Source organism: Pteropus alecto, unplaced genomic scaffold, assembly GCF_000325575.1.
Source record: "Pteropus alecto unplaced genomic scaffold, ASM32557v1 scaffold92, whole genome shotgun sequence".
Taxonomy (NCBI): Eukaryota; Metazoa; Chordata; class Mammalia; order Chiroptera; family Pteropodidae; genus Pteropus; species Pteropus alecto.
Genome location: NW_006432447.1, coordinates 5,103,084 through 5,122,831, shown reverse-complemented (window position 1 = coordinate 5,122,831; position 19,748 = coordinate 5,103,084). Strand labels below are relative to the sequence as shown.

Below are 19,748 nucleotides of genomic sequence, written 5' to 3'. Positions count from 1 at the left end.
GTATACTAGCTAGCATATAGAAAGTGGTCAATAAATATTTTTAAATTATGAATGAGTTAATGATTCCTTGCTTTGAAGAATTCCATTTATCCATATTTACTTCACTCATCAACTAGATCACATAATTTTAGCATAAGAAAGGACCACAGAAGATTATCTAGTTAAAGGTCTTTTTAAAAAAATAGGTGAAGAAGCTGAAGTTAATGGTTTTGTTACCTGGTAACCTGTTACCCAGACACTCAATTTACACTAAAAATTTATTCTGTAATTTGATTTCACTGCACACACACACACACACACACACACACAGCCACCCAAAAAACCCTGTTCCTTAAAAAACACTGCAAGGCAGTCTTACAGCAACCGTCATTTAAATTGCTATTGGTAGTCTTTGACAATATGTTTGTTTTCCCAAATAAAAAATAGTCCTTTAAGTCTAACTGCTAACTAGACTTTGATCCACTGGAACGTCTATCACAATCTATCTATCTCAAATATAACTTAATTTCTGATTAGTCTTAAAATAAGTTACTAGTAACATTTTTTTACTCTAAAATATATCAAAATACTAGCACAGAAAATTGATTTGGATGCCATTCCATGTCAGAGCTATGCAGCACAGCATGCATTTGGATAAACACATGAAAGAAGTTGAGTCTTGAGGTAGATATAGTTCTGTACTTGTTATGCAATAATTGTACCAGCCATGCCTTCCCAAATTCAGTCACTTAATTGACTGACAAACTTTCATCACTATTTACTGACTTACATATCTTATTTAAATGAGAGTAAAGAAGTTAATAATACCAAAGCTTACCACCTTGGCTCTTCTTCCCTTAATTTGTATCCCCTGCCTCCCTTATCCTTGGAAATAAACTTATAGAACATGGTGTGATAAAAAAAAAATGGCTTGGAATCATAATAAACAAGAAGCTCTAACCCATGGACAACGTGCTGATTCTACGGCCACAAGCAAGGAAAGGAAAATGGATGGAACACATTAGTAAAGACTATGCCAGGCACTTTGCTCAAGTGTTGATTGGGCAGTAGTGATTAGAAGGAGAATCGATTTTATTAGAGAAAATATTACATTACATATAGAATGCATGAATCAGTGAACTTAGTAAGAACATAGTAAGTAAAGTAAAATGGAGTAAATATAGAATCTATGTTCATATTCCTGTGATCACAAAAATGAAAACAATCAGGAATACAGTTAAAAGTTTGACTTTGTGAGCAGAAGGCCCTGTCAACTTAGTAATAGGGGCCATCTTCTTACCAAGGATATGGATAACACACACACATACACACAGAAAATCTGGGAAAAGACTGGGAAGGATTTGGTTACAGATTAAGAATGAAGTTTGAGGCAAATATTTTTAGTTTAAAAGAGGCAATTTAGGCCAGTTTACTGGAATGTATCTGGGTATGATGCATACCTGTTATTTCTCTCACTGAATTTTGTCAAAGCCAGAGCAGATAATGCCAGGTAGCATCACTACCTGGAGTGAACAATGGGGGATGGTCACTCTCCTGGTGACCTATTAGTTGATAGTCTACTGTAGGAGATAGCTCATTTGCTCTATTACCTCAGAGGTTTGAACCACACAGAACAGTAGGGGAAGCAGAATAGGAAATTAATAGTATACTATCTCATTTAATCCCTACAATGACAACATAAGGTTTATAAGGAAAATAGTCTCTATGTTATAAAGAAAAGGAAGCTAAAGATCAAAAAACGAACACCTTCGTCACCAAGGATAGAGTTAAAAATCTGAATCTATTTCTTTTGATTCTGAAATCCATGTTTACTATAAGCGCCACTTATATCAAAGTATCATTTACATTCCAGAACTGTTGTAATAAATTAAATGAAAAACAGTTCTTTAAAGTACTATTGTGGGCTAGTTGAAAAACAAGTCCTATACTGAAAAAAGTATTTGTAGTTTTAAGGAACTAATTATTAGATATATATATCCATTTTGCTGTTCTTGCTATTATGTAACATGTAATAAGATGTATACTTTGGAATTTAACATATGGCAATTACTTTTCCCTACTTCTTGAATAGCTAGGTATAAATGACTTTATTTAAGAAAATATAACAAATGGGGATGGTTGTGGTCTAACTAAATCCTTTTGTGGTAAAGGCTTTCCCAAGATCACATATAAATACAGTAAAAAGATTCAGGATGCATATTTTCTTCTTACATTAAGTATGTCAGTATTTTGTGGCTCAAATCAATCAGCATAATGAAAATTGTTTTGAATCCTGCAAGATACATATGAATTTTTAAAATGATGCAGTGTGGCAGCAGTCAATTGAGAAAGATGTTATTAAGCTGTTGAGATATCTTTACTTGTTATAGGAAATAAACTGTTCTCTTTGCAAAATGATACACAGCGTGCTTGCATATATTTGTTTTTAAGAAGTGATCTCTACAGGATGGTATTATTATTAATGGAAACCCAAAACAGTATGTAAATCAATGTGTCAAAATACTATACCTTCCTCTCCTTGAACAGGTTCTTCTAACAGCAACTCTGTCATACATTCCCAGTCTTTCAACAGTTCTTGAGAGCTCTCCCACAAACTGTCCACCAAGTAGGCTGCATGTTCATGTAACTAAAAAGAACAAATCAAGCATGACTGAAGAACATTTAATGAAGAAACTACTAATAATGTTTTGAGTTAATAAACCATTTTCTTAGGAAATACAGTAAATAATACTGTAATAACTATGTATGCTATTAGGTGAGGGTACTAGACTTATCGGGGATTTATCTTGTAACTTATATAAATGTCTAACCACTATGCTGTACACCTGAAACTAATATAATACTGAATGTCAACTGTAACAAAAAACTAACAAACCATTTTCTTCATAATTAAAATAGCGTGGTCACAATGTTCTAAGAGCCACTTAGAGAATAACACACACACACACACACACGCACGCACGCAATTTCTATTCTACTGTCAACAATGGGGTGCACTATGTAGACTCAAACAAAAAAATATTTTTCTAATAGTAAAGGGTCTCCTAGACCAGTAATATAATTTATCGATGAAGAAACTGACAGCATAAATAATTAACAGAATTCCTGAAATTATAAACTAGATCTAGGTCACTTTTCACTATTCTTGGATTTTCTTTGTAACTATTTTTTTTTCTTTTAAAGGAAATTGGTTTCTTTCTCCCGGAATTCCATTTGAAACTTTGGTACCAGCTTTACTTACTTTACATCTCTGTCATCTTAGTCAAGGTCAAAATGTAACTTACTCCATCTCTTTTCTACTTTCATTTCCATTTAACTCAATGCATTTCCCATCCCACCTCCTGCCCCACCTTTTGCTGCTCATTACTCTTGACAATTTTCTTGACATGTTCCCACGGTAAACACCACGTTCCTTATCTAACACTTCACCAAATTTTCTTCCACTTGTTAGTTATTAAAATATGAAGATTATTCCATTAAAGCTCTTCAGAGAATGTAAACAGAGAAGGTATTAGTATTGTTCTTGTTTCTGCTACTTAAAATTAACTTCTCCACCCTTGTATAAAAAAGTTATTCCATCTTTGAGGCTCATGACATCCAGCTAAACCACTTTCTAGATCCGTGTTTACCAAATTATAGATTGCAACCCATTCAAAAGTTACAATCTATAAACTAATACATTGGTCGTGCTCTATTAACTAATTTAATGCATTGAAACTGAAGTTTCAAAATATGAAACAAAGTAGAAGAATGTATATAGCACACGGAAAAGTAAGTATTATTTCATATAATTCTTATTTCAGTTATATGTGCTTGTACTTAGATTTTTCATCATGAGTAGTGTCCTGCAAATGCACACCTTTCTTATCTACTGGTTGTCTACACATATTTTGGCACATTTGACATGTGAGTTGGTTTTCTTACTTACTCCTAATTCTATCATTATTCTTAATTTCAACGTGCATTTTGATGACCAATTTAAAGCTCTGCCTCATTTGACCTTCACAAGTCTATACTTCATTTCCATTGCATTTCAAATTTCATTTGGACTCCTGAAATGCCTCCTGAAAACCATACCCAGACACACACACACCACAGTCTCCCAATGAATTTTTTGTCAAAGCCAGTAATATCGATTAGTATTTCTTCTTGTGTATATTTTACCCTGTTATATCTAATTTATTTATAGTACTGCCTCTAAACTGGTATATAAGACAAACTAATGTCATATTCCTGGTGACTTAGTTATACTTTTCTGGGTGCATTCTGATTCATCTTTAATTGGCTTCAAGGTTGGTTATCCACGATATTTTACTTCAAGTTTTCTCTGTCTGCTAACTTTTCTGTCAAATTGTTAAATACACTAAAGGAGTTCAATGAATAATGGAATGTTACAATGATTTATTTGATAAAAATATTTTATAATGCAAATAGTCATTTCAAGTTATTAAGCCTGAAATTCATTAATAACTCCTACACTGGGTTTTATTCTCTGCTGAAAAAAAGCCAGTCATTGTGAATTCTGAAGGACATATAAAAACAAACAAACAGAAAAGTTACTATTCGTGCACTAGGAATGAGCACTCTGCAGATTCCTTGGATAGATCAATGTCTGTTAATTTTCTGTCTTAAATGACTATCATAATTAGTCTCATTGTTCTATATGCCTAGAAGGAGGGTGACCTTACTTCTAGATTGTCCAGAAATGTTCTGGGTTATGCTTATTGCTTTGGAATAATTATTAATAGCATCCTTGTCACTCTGAAAAGCAACACAGTTTGTACAGTAAATCCTGTGGTCACTACCTATAGTGAAATCTGAAGTATTCAAGTCGTTTATTATACCATTTGGCACACATCTAAAATATGTAAGGTATTTTGTCATGAGAACCAATGATTGCTATAAAAGTTGTGATTGCTTTAAAATGTCACTTTTTGATACAAAAAAAGAAAATTAACAACTAGTTTAGGCAGATTTCACCACAATTCATATATAAAAGAGGGAAACTACTCCATGGACTGTAAATCTCTTTCAATATTTTAGAATTTTATTATTAAAATGTTACCATTTAACATCTCAGAAAAACAAAAATAGTCAGATGATCAGTTCAGGCAATCCTAGTTAACTGAGAGGTAATTCATCTATAAATTGGACTCATTTTATTTCATAATTTCTAAGGTCCCTTTCAATTCAACTTTTTATGCATCTATTACTAAAATATTACTAATTAACACATGTTACAGTAAAACAAAGAATAATTCAGAGTAGAACGCAATCAAAATCTTACCATAAGAATATAATTTTAATAAACATTCATCTCTGGATGTACACTAGTATAACAGGATAAGTAGAGAAGTTTTAACAAATGATGTGTCCCTATGAAACACAGGAGACCATAAAGGACAATATTCTCATCATGAATCACCTTAAATATGCTTTTGCAGCTGACAAGAATGCCATAGAGGAAAACTGGGAAATACATTTTAGTAAATAGCAGTAAACACAGAAATACAGTAATACCATCTGAAAACAGCAGTAATACATAACAAATTGCTGATTTAAGTAAAACATGAAACTGCATAAAACTAAGTACCATACTTTGCCTTTTACTATATCAAAAAGAAGTCTTTGGGCCTTCAGAGGTCTCAAACATTTTGTCAATTAACAATAACCTAGATCATGATATTCCCTAAACTTTTCAGAAAATAGTTTAAATAGCATTTGCATGTCACATCCATATCAATGTTTGAAACTGTTGCTACTGAAGTCGAATTTTCACATAGCACTTGATTGTTGCATAATACTTTTAATCTTGTTCCTCTAAAACCTGGAGGAGGCTAAGGGTATAATTTGACACAGTCTATCAAAAGTGTGATATTTACTGAATATTTAATGTTTAATCTTCAACGTTCATAAGCATTTTGTATTTTACTCCACAATATATCCATTATTTGCTGGGGGTTTGTTGTTGTTGTTGTTGTTTTTGGTAAAATAAAGATTTAAACCTTTACTACACAAAGTGTGGTCCCTGAACCAGAAGCATGAGCATCATATCACCTAAGAGCTTGTTAGAAATGCAGCCATCTCAGCTCCCACTCCAGAGTTACTGAATCAGAACTGGCATTTTAACGGGATTTCCATGTAATTTCCATACATATTTAAAACATCAGTAACTACACTAGTTTTCTGTTCCGCTTTGTCCTAACCCCACTCATGCTGCTGACTGAGTTCTTACTTCTCTTTAATTTTAATTTTCATATAGGCTGCCTGTTTGTCTCCCTATTCCTCACTCTCAAAGAGTTTCTCTAGTACTTTCAAATTTAAGCTGTTAAAGAATCTTTTAAGTTTCTTTTCCTCCAGGACATTCCAACACAAACCAAAAATACCTTTTCTTAAGTAAAATTAAGAGTCCTAAATTTCTAGATTTTCTCTACTTTCTTTGAAACCCTGTTCCCATTCATTTCTAAGCCAAGTGGTTTGTTCATTCAGGGGCTTTTTAGATTTAGCATACCATTCCCGCAATGCCAAACTAGAAATAGAAAATACAGTTGTAATTGCAAAGAGCATTTTAGTGGGTAAACCAAAGTTCACTTGTACAAACAGATTCTGAGAGATAATATATTATGAATGGTAAGTACAAAATTGTTTAATGATAAAACTCATATGAAAATACTGCTAAGGAGCTTATACAACTATTAACCAAAACTTTTAAATTCATATTTTTCTTTCTCCTAAAATAATACTATTTTTAAATAAGATAGAAATTATGGTTTGACAGCTTTCACATACTGTTTAATATAATTTAAAAGCTACAGGCAAAAAAAAAAAAGCAATAATAAAACAGTATGCAGTATTGCAATACTGTAAAAGTTTAAAAACTGCTAGCCTACATTCAATGTTGCTCCACATCTGCATATATATTCCCACAAAAGACAGAGTACTGATTCCGTAATGAGGCGATCCATGGAGGCAATACTGTAAGAAATAGGCCTGTTTTCATTTGATTGAAAAATAGCAATTAATTACAATGAATTAAGTGACAATTTCATTTAATATGTAATCTATTACAGAAAAAAAAATAAAGTTATGTTAAAAATTTACCTCACTTTCAAGAAAGAAAAGAACCAGCATTCTAATGAGGTTCCCATTCGGACTATTTCTTCCCCTCCTCTTTGCTAATGCTTCTTCTGCTTGTGGGTCATGTCTGCTAAACAGTCTGGAAATAAGTATCAAAACAAGAGCATTACAAACTTATATGGATATGAATTTTAGACTTTTCCTTCACTGTATAAATTATTTCAGTGTTAAAAATTATCAGAGATCAGGTTACTGATTTATTTCAATACAAGCATGTAAGTGATGTTTTTATAGGTCAAAAAAAAAAAAGATCTGAACAATTTCATACAGTTAAATGATATATAAAGTGTAAAAGGAAGCTTTTTTACTAATGACTAATGTTCAAGTACTTATGAAAAACATACACTATTTTTATCTTATATATTAGAGTATGTAATTTTAAAAAGTTGTTTTCTTAAATACTGATTTCAATTACAGCATTTAACCAAATGTTCCATCAATATTTATAAAAATTCATACTTTTAATCATGATGTCTTCTTACATTCTTTTGTTTATTAGCCTATTACCTAGATAAAGTACTCACTAGCCTAATAGTACTGAGTAAAATGACATAAACACTAAATCTATAAATATACCACTGACAAAGTTTCTAAAATATGGCAAAGAAATGACTTGAAAATTTTAATTTGCTAGGAAAATTTATTCTAACAAAATTTAAGGACTGCTCAAAGTGCCTTATTCCCAGCTATTGCTCTAGGTGAAAGGGATATAACAGTGAACAAAAATAAAACCCTGTTGTCGTAGAGCTCTCACTTTAGTGGATGGAAATAAACAGTAGGTAAATATATACTACCCTCAGGTATTATTTAAAAAAATAAGGAACTTGGGATGGGGATCTAGAATGTGCTTATTTAGATATAAATATCACGATGGGCCTACCAGATGAGAGGCTAAATAATAATAAAATAAGAATAATTTCAAGTGTCTTAAAAATAAACCATTCTCAAGTAGAAAAAGTAGAGAAAAGTCGAAATTTTTTTGCGGGGGGAGGGGAAAGTATATAGCAGGGGAGATGACTCGAGTATTTATCTTGAAGCTATATATGCACAGTTATCAGAATGGTTTAAGAAGTAGTTTTGTTTACTTATGTGGCTTTCACAGGGGGAAACCAATGGACAATACGAGAGTCCTTTATAACTGAAATGTATAAATTTAGATAATCGCATTCACTGTATATACATGTATATATAAAGTACTAAAAATCAGCTTAATTTTTCTAATATTAAAATGTAACTTTTTGATGATTAAAATATTCATTTCAGATACATTTTACTGTTTTTTAAATGCTTGCTTAAGCCTTTATAGGTTGTAAACTAGACTACAAAACAGACAAATGCATGCATTTTTTAAAAACTTAATCATGGGATTATTGGGGTACTTTAGAGCTTATGTGTTAAGATTTTAAAAGCTCACAATATGAAATGGTGAGGGAATGCTCAAAAAGATTGTTAAGAATCAAAAGTTCTCAAACTGTGAATATCTCCAGGGCAGGGGCATAAAAGAAGTTTATGAAGTAAAGCTTTCATTTGCATAGGAATTGGGATCATTTTCACAAAGAAATAAAAAATAATGGGGGCCTACATGTGGATTTTTATGTAAAATATTTAATTTAAAAATATTAGCAAGTATTTCAAACTTAGAAAAATACAATACAGATAAAATCAAATATACCCAAAGGCTCTTTTTCTGACTTAAGTGCTGCCAGTGTATGGCCTCTATTCTGTAAAGAACCTTTTTAGTCTATTTTGTTCTTTGAAACTTCAGAAGCAATAAAGTCTCTCTAAAAACACAAAGCCTTCTGAAAAGTTAAGTAAAGAACAGAGACTAACTAGAATATAATATGTAACAGTCCTGGAAAAGGAAGGAAAGTTAAGAGTACAATATACCCTAGATATTTATGACAAACAACACCTCAATATAAATAGGGAAACAGTAGTCACAGATGTCAGAAACATTGGCAAATTCAATTTATTATTTTGAAAGTCATGCTTGAAAATCCTGACTTTCTTCCTTACTTTAATTACCAGCATGCACTAGTTGCCAGCTTCCTTCTTAAAGAAAAAAATTTTCACAGACACAACCTTATTGACTTTGAGAGGTACCACTGAGTAGAGAACAGTTTGTTGTTTCAGCACTGGGAAGCAGATGCAGGATGGAGGGCCAGGCCTGCTCATTATCAAAGTTATCGTCCATGTACAACAGCTGTCCAGTGTGTGATTTACAACTGTGCTTAGTATAATCACAATTATTACATGTACTGACAGGACTTTTGGGTTCACCTGCCAATAATCAGTCACTAAGTTAAATCTATGAACAAAACAACAAAAACAAAGCGCGCGCACACACACACACACACGAATGTTTATAGTTTAAGAATAAATTAGTCTACTAATAAGTTACAGGACATATACAGTAGACCATGATCAAAAATGTATTTCATGACAATGTTTAATTATATTCATAAATTCTCATTAACTCTATGCTTTGTCAGAAAGATGAGGTTTTGATTTTTAAATAAATTGCAACTGTATCTGTAATGTATACATAATTTTTAGCATTATTATGAATTACTGATTAAAATACTCCTCATCCCAGTAGCAAGAATTAAAAAACATGAAAATTGGGAGGAATTTTGAAGGTGATTTTAGATTACAAATGCTGAGAAGGTAAGATAAGAACTCAGAATTTTAAAAGGAAAAAAACACTGGTGAAATGAAATGTACATTACCTTGGGGAGCTTTTATAAACTTCATGCACTTCCCCAATCTCCATTCACAACCTTAAGTAAGAACCATTCTTTTAGATTTCAGGGAAAAGGAATATGTCACAAAGAACACTGTTTCCAGGGAAGTGATCATGATGTGTATATAGGCTATGAGGATACATTACAGTCCTCAGAATTTGAAATGGCCACTTCTAACACTGTTCTTAATCACTCTTACTCTCTTCTACCAACCCTAAAACAGTAATAAAACAATGAACATTGAGAGTAACATGTTAAGTGAAATAAGTCAGTCAGAAAAGGCCAAGAACCGTATGATTTCACTCATATGTGGCATATAAAACAGAAAGAAAAAACCAAACAAACCAACAAATAAATTCACAAAGACAACTGTACAGTGGTTACCAAAGGAGAAGAAAGTGAGGGGAGGAAGAAGGTAAAGGGGATCAAATATATGGTGACGGAAGGAGACTAGACTTTGGGTGGTGAGCCTAAAATGTAATGTACAGATGACGTATTATAGAATTGTACACCTGAAATATATAATGTTATCAGTCAATGTTATCTGCAATAAATTTAATATAAAATTAATAAATAAATAATTTGAAAATAAAATGCAAAAGTGGAACTGGGTTTCATGGATAATTAACTCACTTTTTATGAAGGAATTCTCCAGCTGCCACGGCAACAGGGCGATGCGCTGAGTATACCAAGTGGTAAACATTTTCACAGTCTTCATTGGAAAGAGCTTCTTCACTTCCACTGAAAAATTCAGAAAGTAACATAGGAGCCAAAACAAATGTTTACTTTGTTTTACTTGTATTTAAAATTTTGTAAAGTTCATTATAAAAACTCAAGACATACTGATTTTATTTTCAACTCTTTTTCATCTTACTTTGAAAGTAATATTTCTCTTTAATTATAAAAGATACCTAATCATTACGTAAAATTCACAAAACACAGATAAAACAAGAAAATAATAAAAATGTCCACAATTCTTGCCACACGTATCCACAATGATTATTAATATCTTGGAATATACATTAACCAAAATTAGCTCAAGTTCTTAAATATACATTAAGATTGCTGTTGATAGGCAGTGGAAAATATATGTGTTCCTGTTTCACATAGTTAAATTATTATTATGCTATGTAACTCTTTCTATAATTGTCTATTTAAAATTATATTTTGTCACCATATTTACAATACTATTTAGTCTTCTTTCTATATAAAATGGATTCAGTAGTTACAACCATTTCTTTACTAACATAAATTTTCCACCTTTTCATTCATGTTTTCTTAAAGTCTGAGACATTTCTTAGTTTACTGAATGTGTCCTTAAGTATTTGTTCCCAAAAAAAGGAAAGTATATTTCCTGACCATTAATATGCTTTAACATGTCTGGTATGATTATAAATTAGCAATGACCAAATGCAATACAGAATTCTTTGGCTATACAAGTTCTTGACAAGAAGTAAGAGTAATAAGCTCATTCTCCAGAATACAATCTTAGAGATGCCTCAGAAGCTAGGAATAGGTTGAGGGATCTGTCAAATAAACATAAAATTAGAGTGCCCTTTACAGCAAAAGTTGCATCATGGTATAAGGGAAAAATTGTAGTTCTGAATGAAAAAGAGCTGAATATCAAGCAAGGATGAGAGATAGGTTAGAAGCACTTTTTAAAGTATACCTTTTTTATCCTAAAAATTTAGGAAAAGAACAAACAAAGCCTAAGATCAGCAGAAGGAAGGAAATAAAATGAGAGCAGAATTAAATGAAACTGAGAACAAAAAGACAATAGAAACAATAAACACAACAAAGAGCTGGTACTTTGAGAAGATTAATAAATTTGACAAACCTGTGGCTAGACTCACTAAAGAAAAAAGAGAAAGGACACAAACAAAATCAGAGATGAAAGAAAAAAAGTTATGACAGATACTGCAGAAATACAAAGGATCATACAAGAATACTATGAAAAAGTATGTAACACCAAATTTAATAACCTAGAAGAAATAGACAAGTTCTTAGTAATATACCACCTTCCTAGCGTGAATCAAGAACTGGAAAATCTAAATGGACCGATCAGCAGTATGGAAATGGAAACAATCACCAAAAACCTATCAAAAAGTAAAAGTTCAGGACCAGATAGCTTTACCAGTGAATTCTACCAAACATTCAAAGAAGATTTAATACTTATTTTTCTTAAACTCTTTCAAAAAATTGAGGAAGAGGCAATGTTTCCTAATCCATTTTATGAGGCCGATATTACCTTGATACCAAAACTTGATAAAGATAACACGCAATAAAAGAAAACTACAGACCAATATCGCTCATGAACACAGATGCAAAAATCCTTAATAAGATACTAGCGAACTGAATACAGCAACATATTAAAAAGATTATAAACCATGATCAAGTGGGCTTCATCCTAGGGGCTGGTTTATCATATGTAAATTGATTAATGTGACACATTACATAAACAAAATAAAGAATAAGAACCATGTGATTGTATGGATAGATGGATAGATGCGGAAAAAGCCTCTGACAAGATACAGTATCCATTTACGATCAAACACTTAATAAAATAGGTACAGAAAGAAAGTACCTCAACATAACAAAGCCCATATAAAACAAACCCTCAGCTAACATACTTAATGGTGAAAAACTAAAAACCTTTCCTCTAAGATCAGGAACAAGCTGTCCATCATCACCACTTTATTCAATATAATACTGGAGATCCTAGTGTGTGTAATCAAGCAAGAGAAAGAAATAAAAGACATTCAAATAGGAAATGAAATCAAACTGTCACTATTTGTGGATAGTGACAAGAACAATATTAGAAATAATAAGAAAACACAGTAAAGTCTCAGGATACAAAATCAATGTTCAAAAATCCATAGCATTCCTATTCTCTAATAATGAATTAAAAGAAAAAGAAATGAAAAAAATTCCTTTTGCAATTGCAACAAAAAGGATAAAATACCTAGGAATAAACTTAAATTAATTGAGGTTCAGAGGGAGGCACAGAAAATTCATGACATTCAAGATGGATGGGACAGAAAGAGAACAAAGAAACCCTTTTACCCATATAAACCCCAACCCTCAACCTCTCAGGGCCCTTGATATTCTACTGAGGTGCCCGGATGGACTTTTCCCAAGTGTACTCTGCCTAATAAATCACTTATGGTTGCTAACTCTTTGCCTGCTGTGTTTCTTCTCAAAGCACTGGACCTCCATGCAAACCTTTTGTGGAGAATCGAAGGACTGAGCCCTAGACTCTTATACAACACAGCCATCTAAGCCCTGCTAACAATAATACTGAATCATCTATAACTAAACTGGAAATCATAAAGGTAATCAAAATATTTATCACTGAATATCTGTGAAAATACTATATGTCCAACTTTTTAGAAGACCAGTAAAGTAGTACTTAAAGGCATATTTATTATTTTAAATATAACTATTAGAAAACAAAAAACAAATGAGCCAAAACAAGTTAGTTCTTTGAAAATAGTAATTAGACAAATTGCTGGCATGACTGATCAAGAAAATGAAGATATGAATAAAAAAATGAAAAAGAGGAATTAACAAAATTAGTTTTATGAAGAAAAATATCATGAACTATAAAATAAATTTGAAAACAATGATGAAACCGATATATTTTGAAAAGTTTATAAAAAAGCCAAATTAGAAAAAATAAAAGTTAATTTAGGTAGATAACCACTGAAGTAGAAATGGTAATCAAAGACCTTTTCCTCAAAACTCAAAACTGATGTGGCTTTAACAAGAGAATTCTCTCAAAGTTTTATAGAAAATCTGTTTCAGAATCGAAAAGGAGTGAAAAACTACTGAAGGTATTTTACAAAGAGAATAATCTTGATTTTACAGCTGGATAAAGGACAGGAAAAATTATGTCATATTTATGCAAGAATGCAGATGTGAAAATCCTAAATGAGATATTAAATATAACATCGTATTTAAGTAAAATACAATAAAACCAAATATATCATGTTCAAACAAGATTTATTTTAGAAGTGCAAGGGTACTTCACCATTAGACAAATCTATCAGTTAGATTCAGGCTCATCAATGTATGAAAGAAAAAGCTCAGAAAACCCAGAATACAACAGAGCTTTCATCATGTATCAAAAACCTATCTCAGAAATCAAAAGAACGAAGAACTTTAGATGTCCTCTAAAGAATAAAAAAAGAAAAACAAGAAAATCCACTATCATTGATACTTTTATAGTGTAGGAAGTCCTTGATAATGCAATTAGATAACAGAATGAAACAAAGGTTTTAAAGTTAGTAAAGAAGACAAAACTGAAATTGTTTGCAGATAACATAATAGTCTATAGAGTAAACCCAACAGAATTAACAAACCATCAGAAAGCACAGAATTCTAATAGGTTGCAATATATAAGACCAACGTAAAAATTAAAGGTTTCTCTGCCTCAGCAATAACCAAGTAGAAAATATTTTTAACAGTAAATCATGTAACAACAACCATAAAGTATTTAAAAGTTAACCTACCAATGTATAATACTTCTATAAAAAAATTTAAACCTTATATAAAAGACCTAATATGGTTTGAATTAAAAAATGCATCGTTTCCATGCGAGTGATTAATTATAAAAATTCCATTCTCTCATAATTTATCATAAATTTAAATTTAGTTGTATTTAAAATCTCAAAGTTTTTGAGGAACTAGACAACTGTACTTTAAAAATTCATATAGAAATAAAATACACACAAGTAGTTAAGTGAATTTCAAAATGAAAGTTAAGAAGGAATCACCCAATAAAAGGAGGCCATATTTATAACATAAAACGTATACTATATTATAAAGCCACAATAAAGTTTTGATACTAGAGCAGAAAGAGGTAAAAAAACACATGAAATTGACAACAGACCCCAGCATAGATGGTATTTGGTACATGATAGATGTGGCATCAATAAGCAGAGAGGGGAGGATTTGTAATGACTTTGCTAGGATCTATATTCTTTTATAAATTCTTACTAGTTTTTAGTCAAAAGTTTATAGATAAAATTATCACGATTTAAAAATCTCTATCATATTAATGATATAATTTAAACATCTATTGCTCTTCTCCTATTTCTATACCATTCCAAAGAAGCTTATTTGAAAAACCTATCCATTTTGGAGACTTCTTTCTCTTTTCGTAATAGAAAGTTATGTTTCTTCATTGATATTTCCTCTGGATCAGTTTTTTTTCGTTGATATTTCCTTTGGATTGCATAAAAGAACTTTTATATGGAGGAAACAGACAATAGTCAAAATAAAAAACAGAAAGAAAGAAAATACTTTGTTTCAAACCTAACTTTAAAATGTAACCTTAAAATGTAAAAGTTGAACCTAAAGTAAAAAGAATATATTTTAGGGTTTTATATATGTGAAATACATCAATGAGGCTGAGAAAAAGACATTAAAATATCAACAGATTAAACCTAAATTTTAACAAATATACTCACTGAAGTATCAGAGTAACCAATCGAATAGCTTCCACAGCAACATCATATTCCTTATCAAGTGTCATTGATACAATGCGATCCTGAAAATAAGTTATAAATCAAATCGACCATGAACAGAAAATAAGTTGAGACAGACCTAAGGAAATGTCTTTGGGAGCACACATGCAAGACTAATGATAAATTAATGGAAAGCTTTACTCTTGAAACCATATTATCATAGCCCTCCTCACACAGAAGATGTATTAGAAAAAATATTCATAATCTAAAATCCTTTTCAAGAACTGGCATTCCCTAACACTGAGACAAACAAAACAACATGCAAAATTAATTTAATTATAAAAAGCTGTATATAAAGAAAATCTTGTAGGCTACAGCCATGCTACCCTGAACAAGCCCGATCCCATCTGATCTCGGAAGCTAAGCAGGGTTGGGCCTGATCAGTACTTGGATGGGAGACCATCTAGGAAGACCAGGTGCTGTAGGCATAAAAAATAAAAATAAGAGACTGTAAGCTAAAGCGGTGCTTGAAATCTGTGAGGTCAACCAAGGGTTGCCTCATCTAAAAAAAACAAAAAAGAGAAAAAAGAAGAAGAAAATCTTGTTTAAGCAGAAGAGCCTTATGGTTGGAGGCAATAAATAAGAACTCATGTTGGTAGCATCTTTTGTAGATATTCATTCATCTATTTAATATAGGTTTATTTAAAGAATATACAGTAAAGAATATGAAGTAAACACGTGTTATGGTAATGTCATTTGCTAAACTAGTTTTAACCAGCATGTTTTTAAGTGAAAAATAAAATAAGCTAAGCATTCTTGATGCTTACCTTGAATCGGTTTGTGAATAGCTCCAATTTGGGGAATAATTCTCTATTAGTATATAGGCTCTGTAGAGCTTTCAAACACTTCAGCCTGACTTCTCCTTGCTATAGAAATACAAATAAAAACACAACAGAAGTGATCAATTCCATGGCGCAAGTACTGAAAAAATTTTCAAGTGTTTATGAAGACTAAAGTAATTTTCAGTTTGAACATTCGATTCACTTCACATTGTAATTCAACACAGGGTGGAATCGAGTAATTGTATAATCTATGTTTCACTTTTATTTAATTAAAAATGCACTGAAAACCCTTTGGTTACTTGAGAGTTGACTACACCTTTTTCAAAGATTTATCAGCTCTGATTCAACATGGAGTATTTTCCACATTATACTGGGACACTTTGAGAGAATCTTTAACTTATGATTTCAATTAGAGAAGGGTACGCTAATTTTCCCTTTTATGGAACTACTGAATAATCCTGCAGAAAAATGTAATTTCATATTTAAGTCATTTATTCATTTAACAAATATTTATTGGATGCCTTTTACATTCTATAATGAGCAGTTAGGAAACAAATGAACAGCAGAATAATTAAAACAGTGGCAAAAATGACAGAATTAAGGGTCCTGGTAATATCAGAAGGAAGCAAGAGAATTAAATGTTATATTGAGCTATATCCAGAGACTGCAATATGCTGATCAGCCTTACAGCCAAACCATGAAGAAACCTGCAGAATGGAAGATTTCTGCTGAGATTGCTAACAAACCATTTCTCCACACCACGAAGGGAAAACAGAGTCTTTAAGTTACAGCCTTACCCAAAATAAAACTATCCATTCTCTATGGCGAAAACAATAGGGGAACCTATGGATCAAAGGCTGGAAATTGCCAGTAGACCTTTCACGCTATTCTAATCATTTCACACTATATGTTCATATCATCAAGGGAAAATGGGTAAAAAAAATCTTTAAACTGTAATTTTTGGAAACTAAGAATTATATATAAACTGAATTCACCTAACAGTCGGGGTCTCTCTCAGTGTCTTTCTCTCAGTCCCTTTCAGTGCCCTTACTGTCTCTCTGTCACTGTCCCTGTCTCTGTCTGTCCTTGGGTATTTCTCAGAGGCTCTCACTCTCTGCCTTTGAGAGGAGACCACATTCTATCTTTGCAGCATTACCCCTTTTCTAATAAACTTTCCTTCTGACACTAATTTTGGTGTGCATTTGAATTCTTTCTTGTGCTCAATGAATACTCTTGGTGCAGGGATTGAGTTCTCTCTGCTCAGGGGAATTTGCCCTGTTCTGCATCACTGGGGCGGCTATTTACGAGTGCCTGATCTTTAATAAAGTTAACTTGGAGCAGAAGATGCTGGTGATTAATGTACATTTATCATTAGAAATGCTGGTGATTAATGTACATTTATCATTAGGATCATTAGAAATTTAGCCAACTCTCTCAAAGGATTCAAAAAAGATTGAAATTTCTATGTTCAAAAAGAAGTAATATACTATAACAGCAGGAGTCCAAGTTTTAGAATCAGACAAAACTAGATTTTATTTCCAATTCTATAGTTTATTACCTACATGAGAGATAGCAAGTTCATCACTCTAATAGTTTTCTCATTTATAAAATGGTGATACCAACTTCATAAGGCTGTTTTAAGAATTAAACACTGGGGTCGGCTGGTAAAAGTTTTAACAATCAACTGGGCATAGGGCCCTGGATTGTTCCATTTGCAGATTTCTGAGCTTTAAATAATCTCTTCAGGCCAAATTCAAACTACCAATGAGATGTTACTGAACTCTTATTTGTGAAGGAATGTGCATAATTAACTCTCTTCCCTGCAGATTCAAAGTAACTCCAGCATACCACAGAATTAGATATTTGTTGGTAGTCTCTAGCACACAGGTGATACCTGAGATACTTGTAATAGATATGGCTGTTTTGCCTTTTAAATCCCATATAAGAGGCGAATCTTCCTCCCTTCCTCCTGTGTTGACTGCTAACAACTCATATCTGTACCTTTCTCTGGAGAATTGACCATGGTTGAAAAGAACCACCTGGCACAGATTCCTGGGAGGTTATGCTCTACTCTGCCTCTCCTGTATATACCCTTTCCCTCCTCTAGGCTGAGGCCTATCACCGGAGGGGAAGGATATCTTGCCTCAGGGCAAGACAATCTCTGAGGTTCAATTTATTCTTTAAAGCTTCTGGAGAGATCAGGCTGAGATGAGATTTCTGAAACCACATTTGTTAGTATGTTTCCTACTTTCTCCTACTTTCCTCAGTTTCTCACAGGCTTCTGAGTGTATAAACTTCAATGTACTATTAAGCATAAAAATCTGACTCAGGTTTGGTCTCTAGGGAATGTGACCTAAAAAGTTTATACCATGAGTTGTCATAAGAAGCAGACTTCAGTGACGGGATTCTGGGGTTGTATTATTTGAAGGATGAATTACTATGAGGAAGGACCCAATTACTGAATAGCAGCCATTTGTTAGTTCACCTATGAATGAAAGGGGATGTGCTTAGTTAGCATTTGAGGGAGCAGAGTGAATAAGAACTATGGAACTGGGTGGCTAAGCATCACTAAAATGCTAAAGAAAGAAATGATAGGTTAATTGATCACTAGTTTAAAGCAAAAGTTTTATTTTTGGCAACACTTAGACAATTATCTCTTGCAGATAAATAGCTGAACATACTGAAAATGCAGGACTGAAGTTTAAGGGTGGCAGAACTGAAGAGTTTGTATCCCAGGAACGTCTTCTATGCTAAAACCAGGGCCATATAGAAGAGGCACGAGTCTAAAGACTATCTGGGTGGGTGCAGCTGAGAACCTTGAACTCCAAGCTTCCCATGAACTCATGCGCTTGATAAAAAGGCTCATGTGCTCTTCTTAGAGGATAGTATGTCCCTCAAACCCCCAACTACATGGAAGCCTAAAGTGAAGCAAGTGCCTTAATGACAATACTAGTAGCCCTCCTCATGATCTACACCAATCACTCCTTGCAGCCACCAGACCAAGGTCAAACCTCAGCATGGCTGAAATGGGAAGTATTACATGCAGCAAGTACTCAAGGAAAGAGCCAATATGAACCAGCAAGAACTAGGAGAATATAGTTGCTGAGAGTACTGAACCAGGGAGTGGGAATATAAAACAGCAGAGTTTTGGGATATGGGGCAATCTCCCTTGACTCAGGATTTAAGGCCCTGTTAAGGGCCCCTGGAAATGGCCCAACACATGGCTGGATTGCTCTTGGAAAAGGCAATGGTACATATTAAATGAAACAGAGATGCCAGAATTGTGTACCAGACTGTTAAGGAAGGAATTTAAAGACACAGGAAGTGAGCATGCCTGAAAAGATCAATTGTATAAACTCAGAAGACCAACCAGTTGAGTATATTCCTCAGGAGAGCCCAGAGAATAATTTGTTTACCAAAGCAATAAGGAAAAGACTGGTGATACAGGCGAAGGCATTAATGAGAAGCACCATAATGGCTGTGTTTTGTTGGCTAGGGCTGAATTTAGCTTCTAACAGCAAGAGATAAGATCACAGAACAGCAGAGAATGGGTAACA

General features: G+C 32.8%; 1 protein-coding gene and 1 non-coding gene across 4 annotated transcripts in view; one reads left to right on the top strand and one right to left on the bottom strand.

Moving 5' to 3' along the window:
- The window catches only part of STAG1 (stromal antigen 1), a 333,229-nt gene that overhangs the window by 88,187 nt on the left and 225,294 nt on the right, over positions 1-19,748 (bottom strand). For all 3 annotated transcript variants that reach the window (XM_025043566.1, XM_006907217.3, XM_006907218.3), the window contains 5 exons: positions 16,177-16,275; positions 15,353-15,432; positions 10,515-10,622; positions 7,102-7,216; positions 2,509-2,626 (listed from right to left, as the gene is read on the bottom strand). In XM_025043566.1, the coding sequence (XP_024899334.1) occupies positions 2,509-2,626; positions 7,102-7,216; positions 10,515-10,622; positions 15,353-15,432; positions 16,177-16,275 (520 nt within the window). The remainder of the gene's footprint in view (positions 1-2,508; positions 2,627-7,101; positions 7,217-10,514; positions 10,623-15,352; positions 15,433-16,176; positions 16,276-19,748) is intronic.
- LOC112476056 lies at positions 15,719-15,837 on the top strand. Its single transcript, XR_003044951.1, has one exon. It is a non-coding gene; the product is annotated as a 5S ribosomal RNA (ribosomal RNA).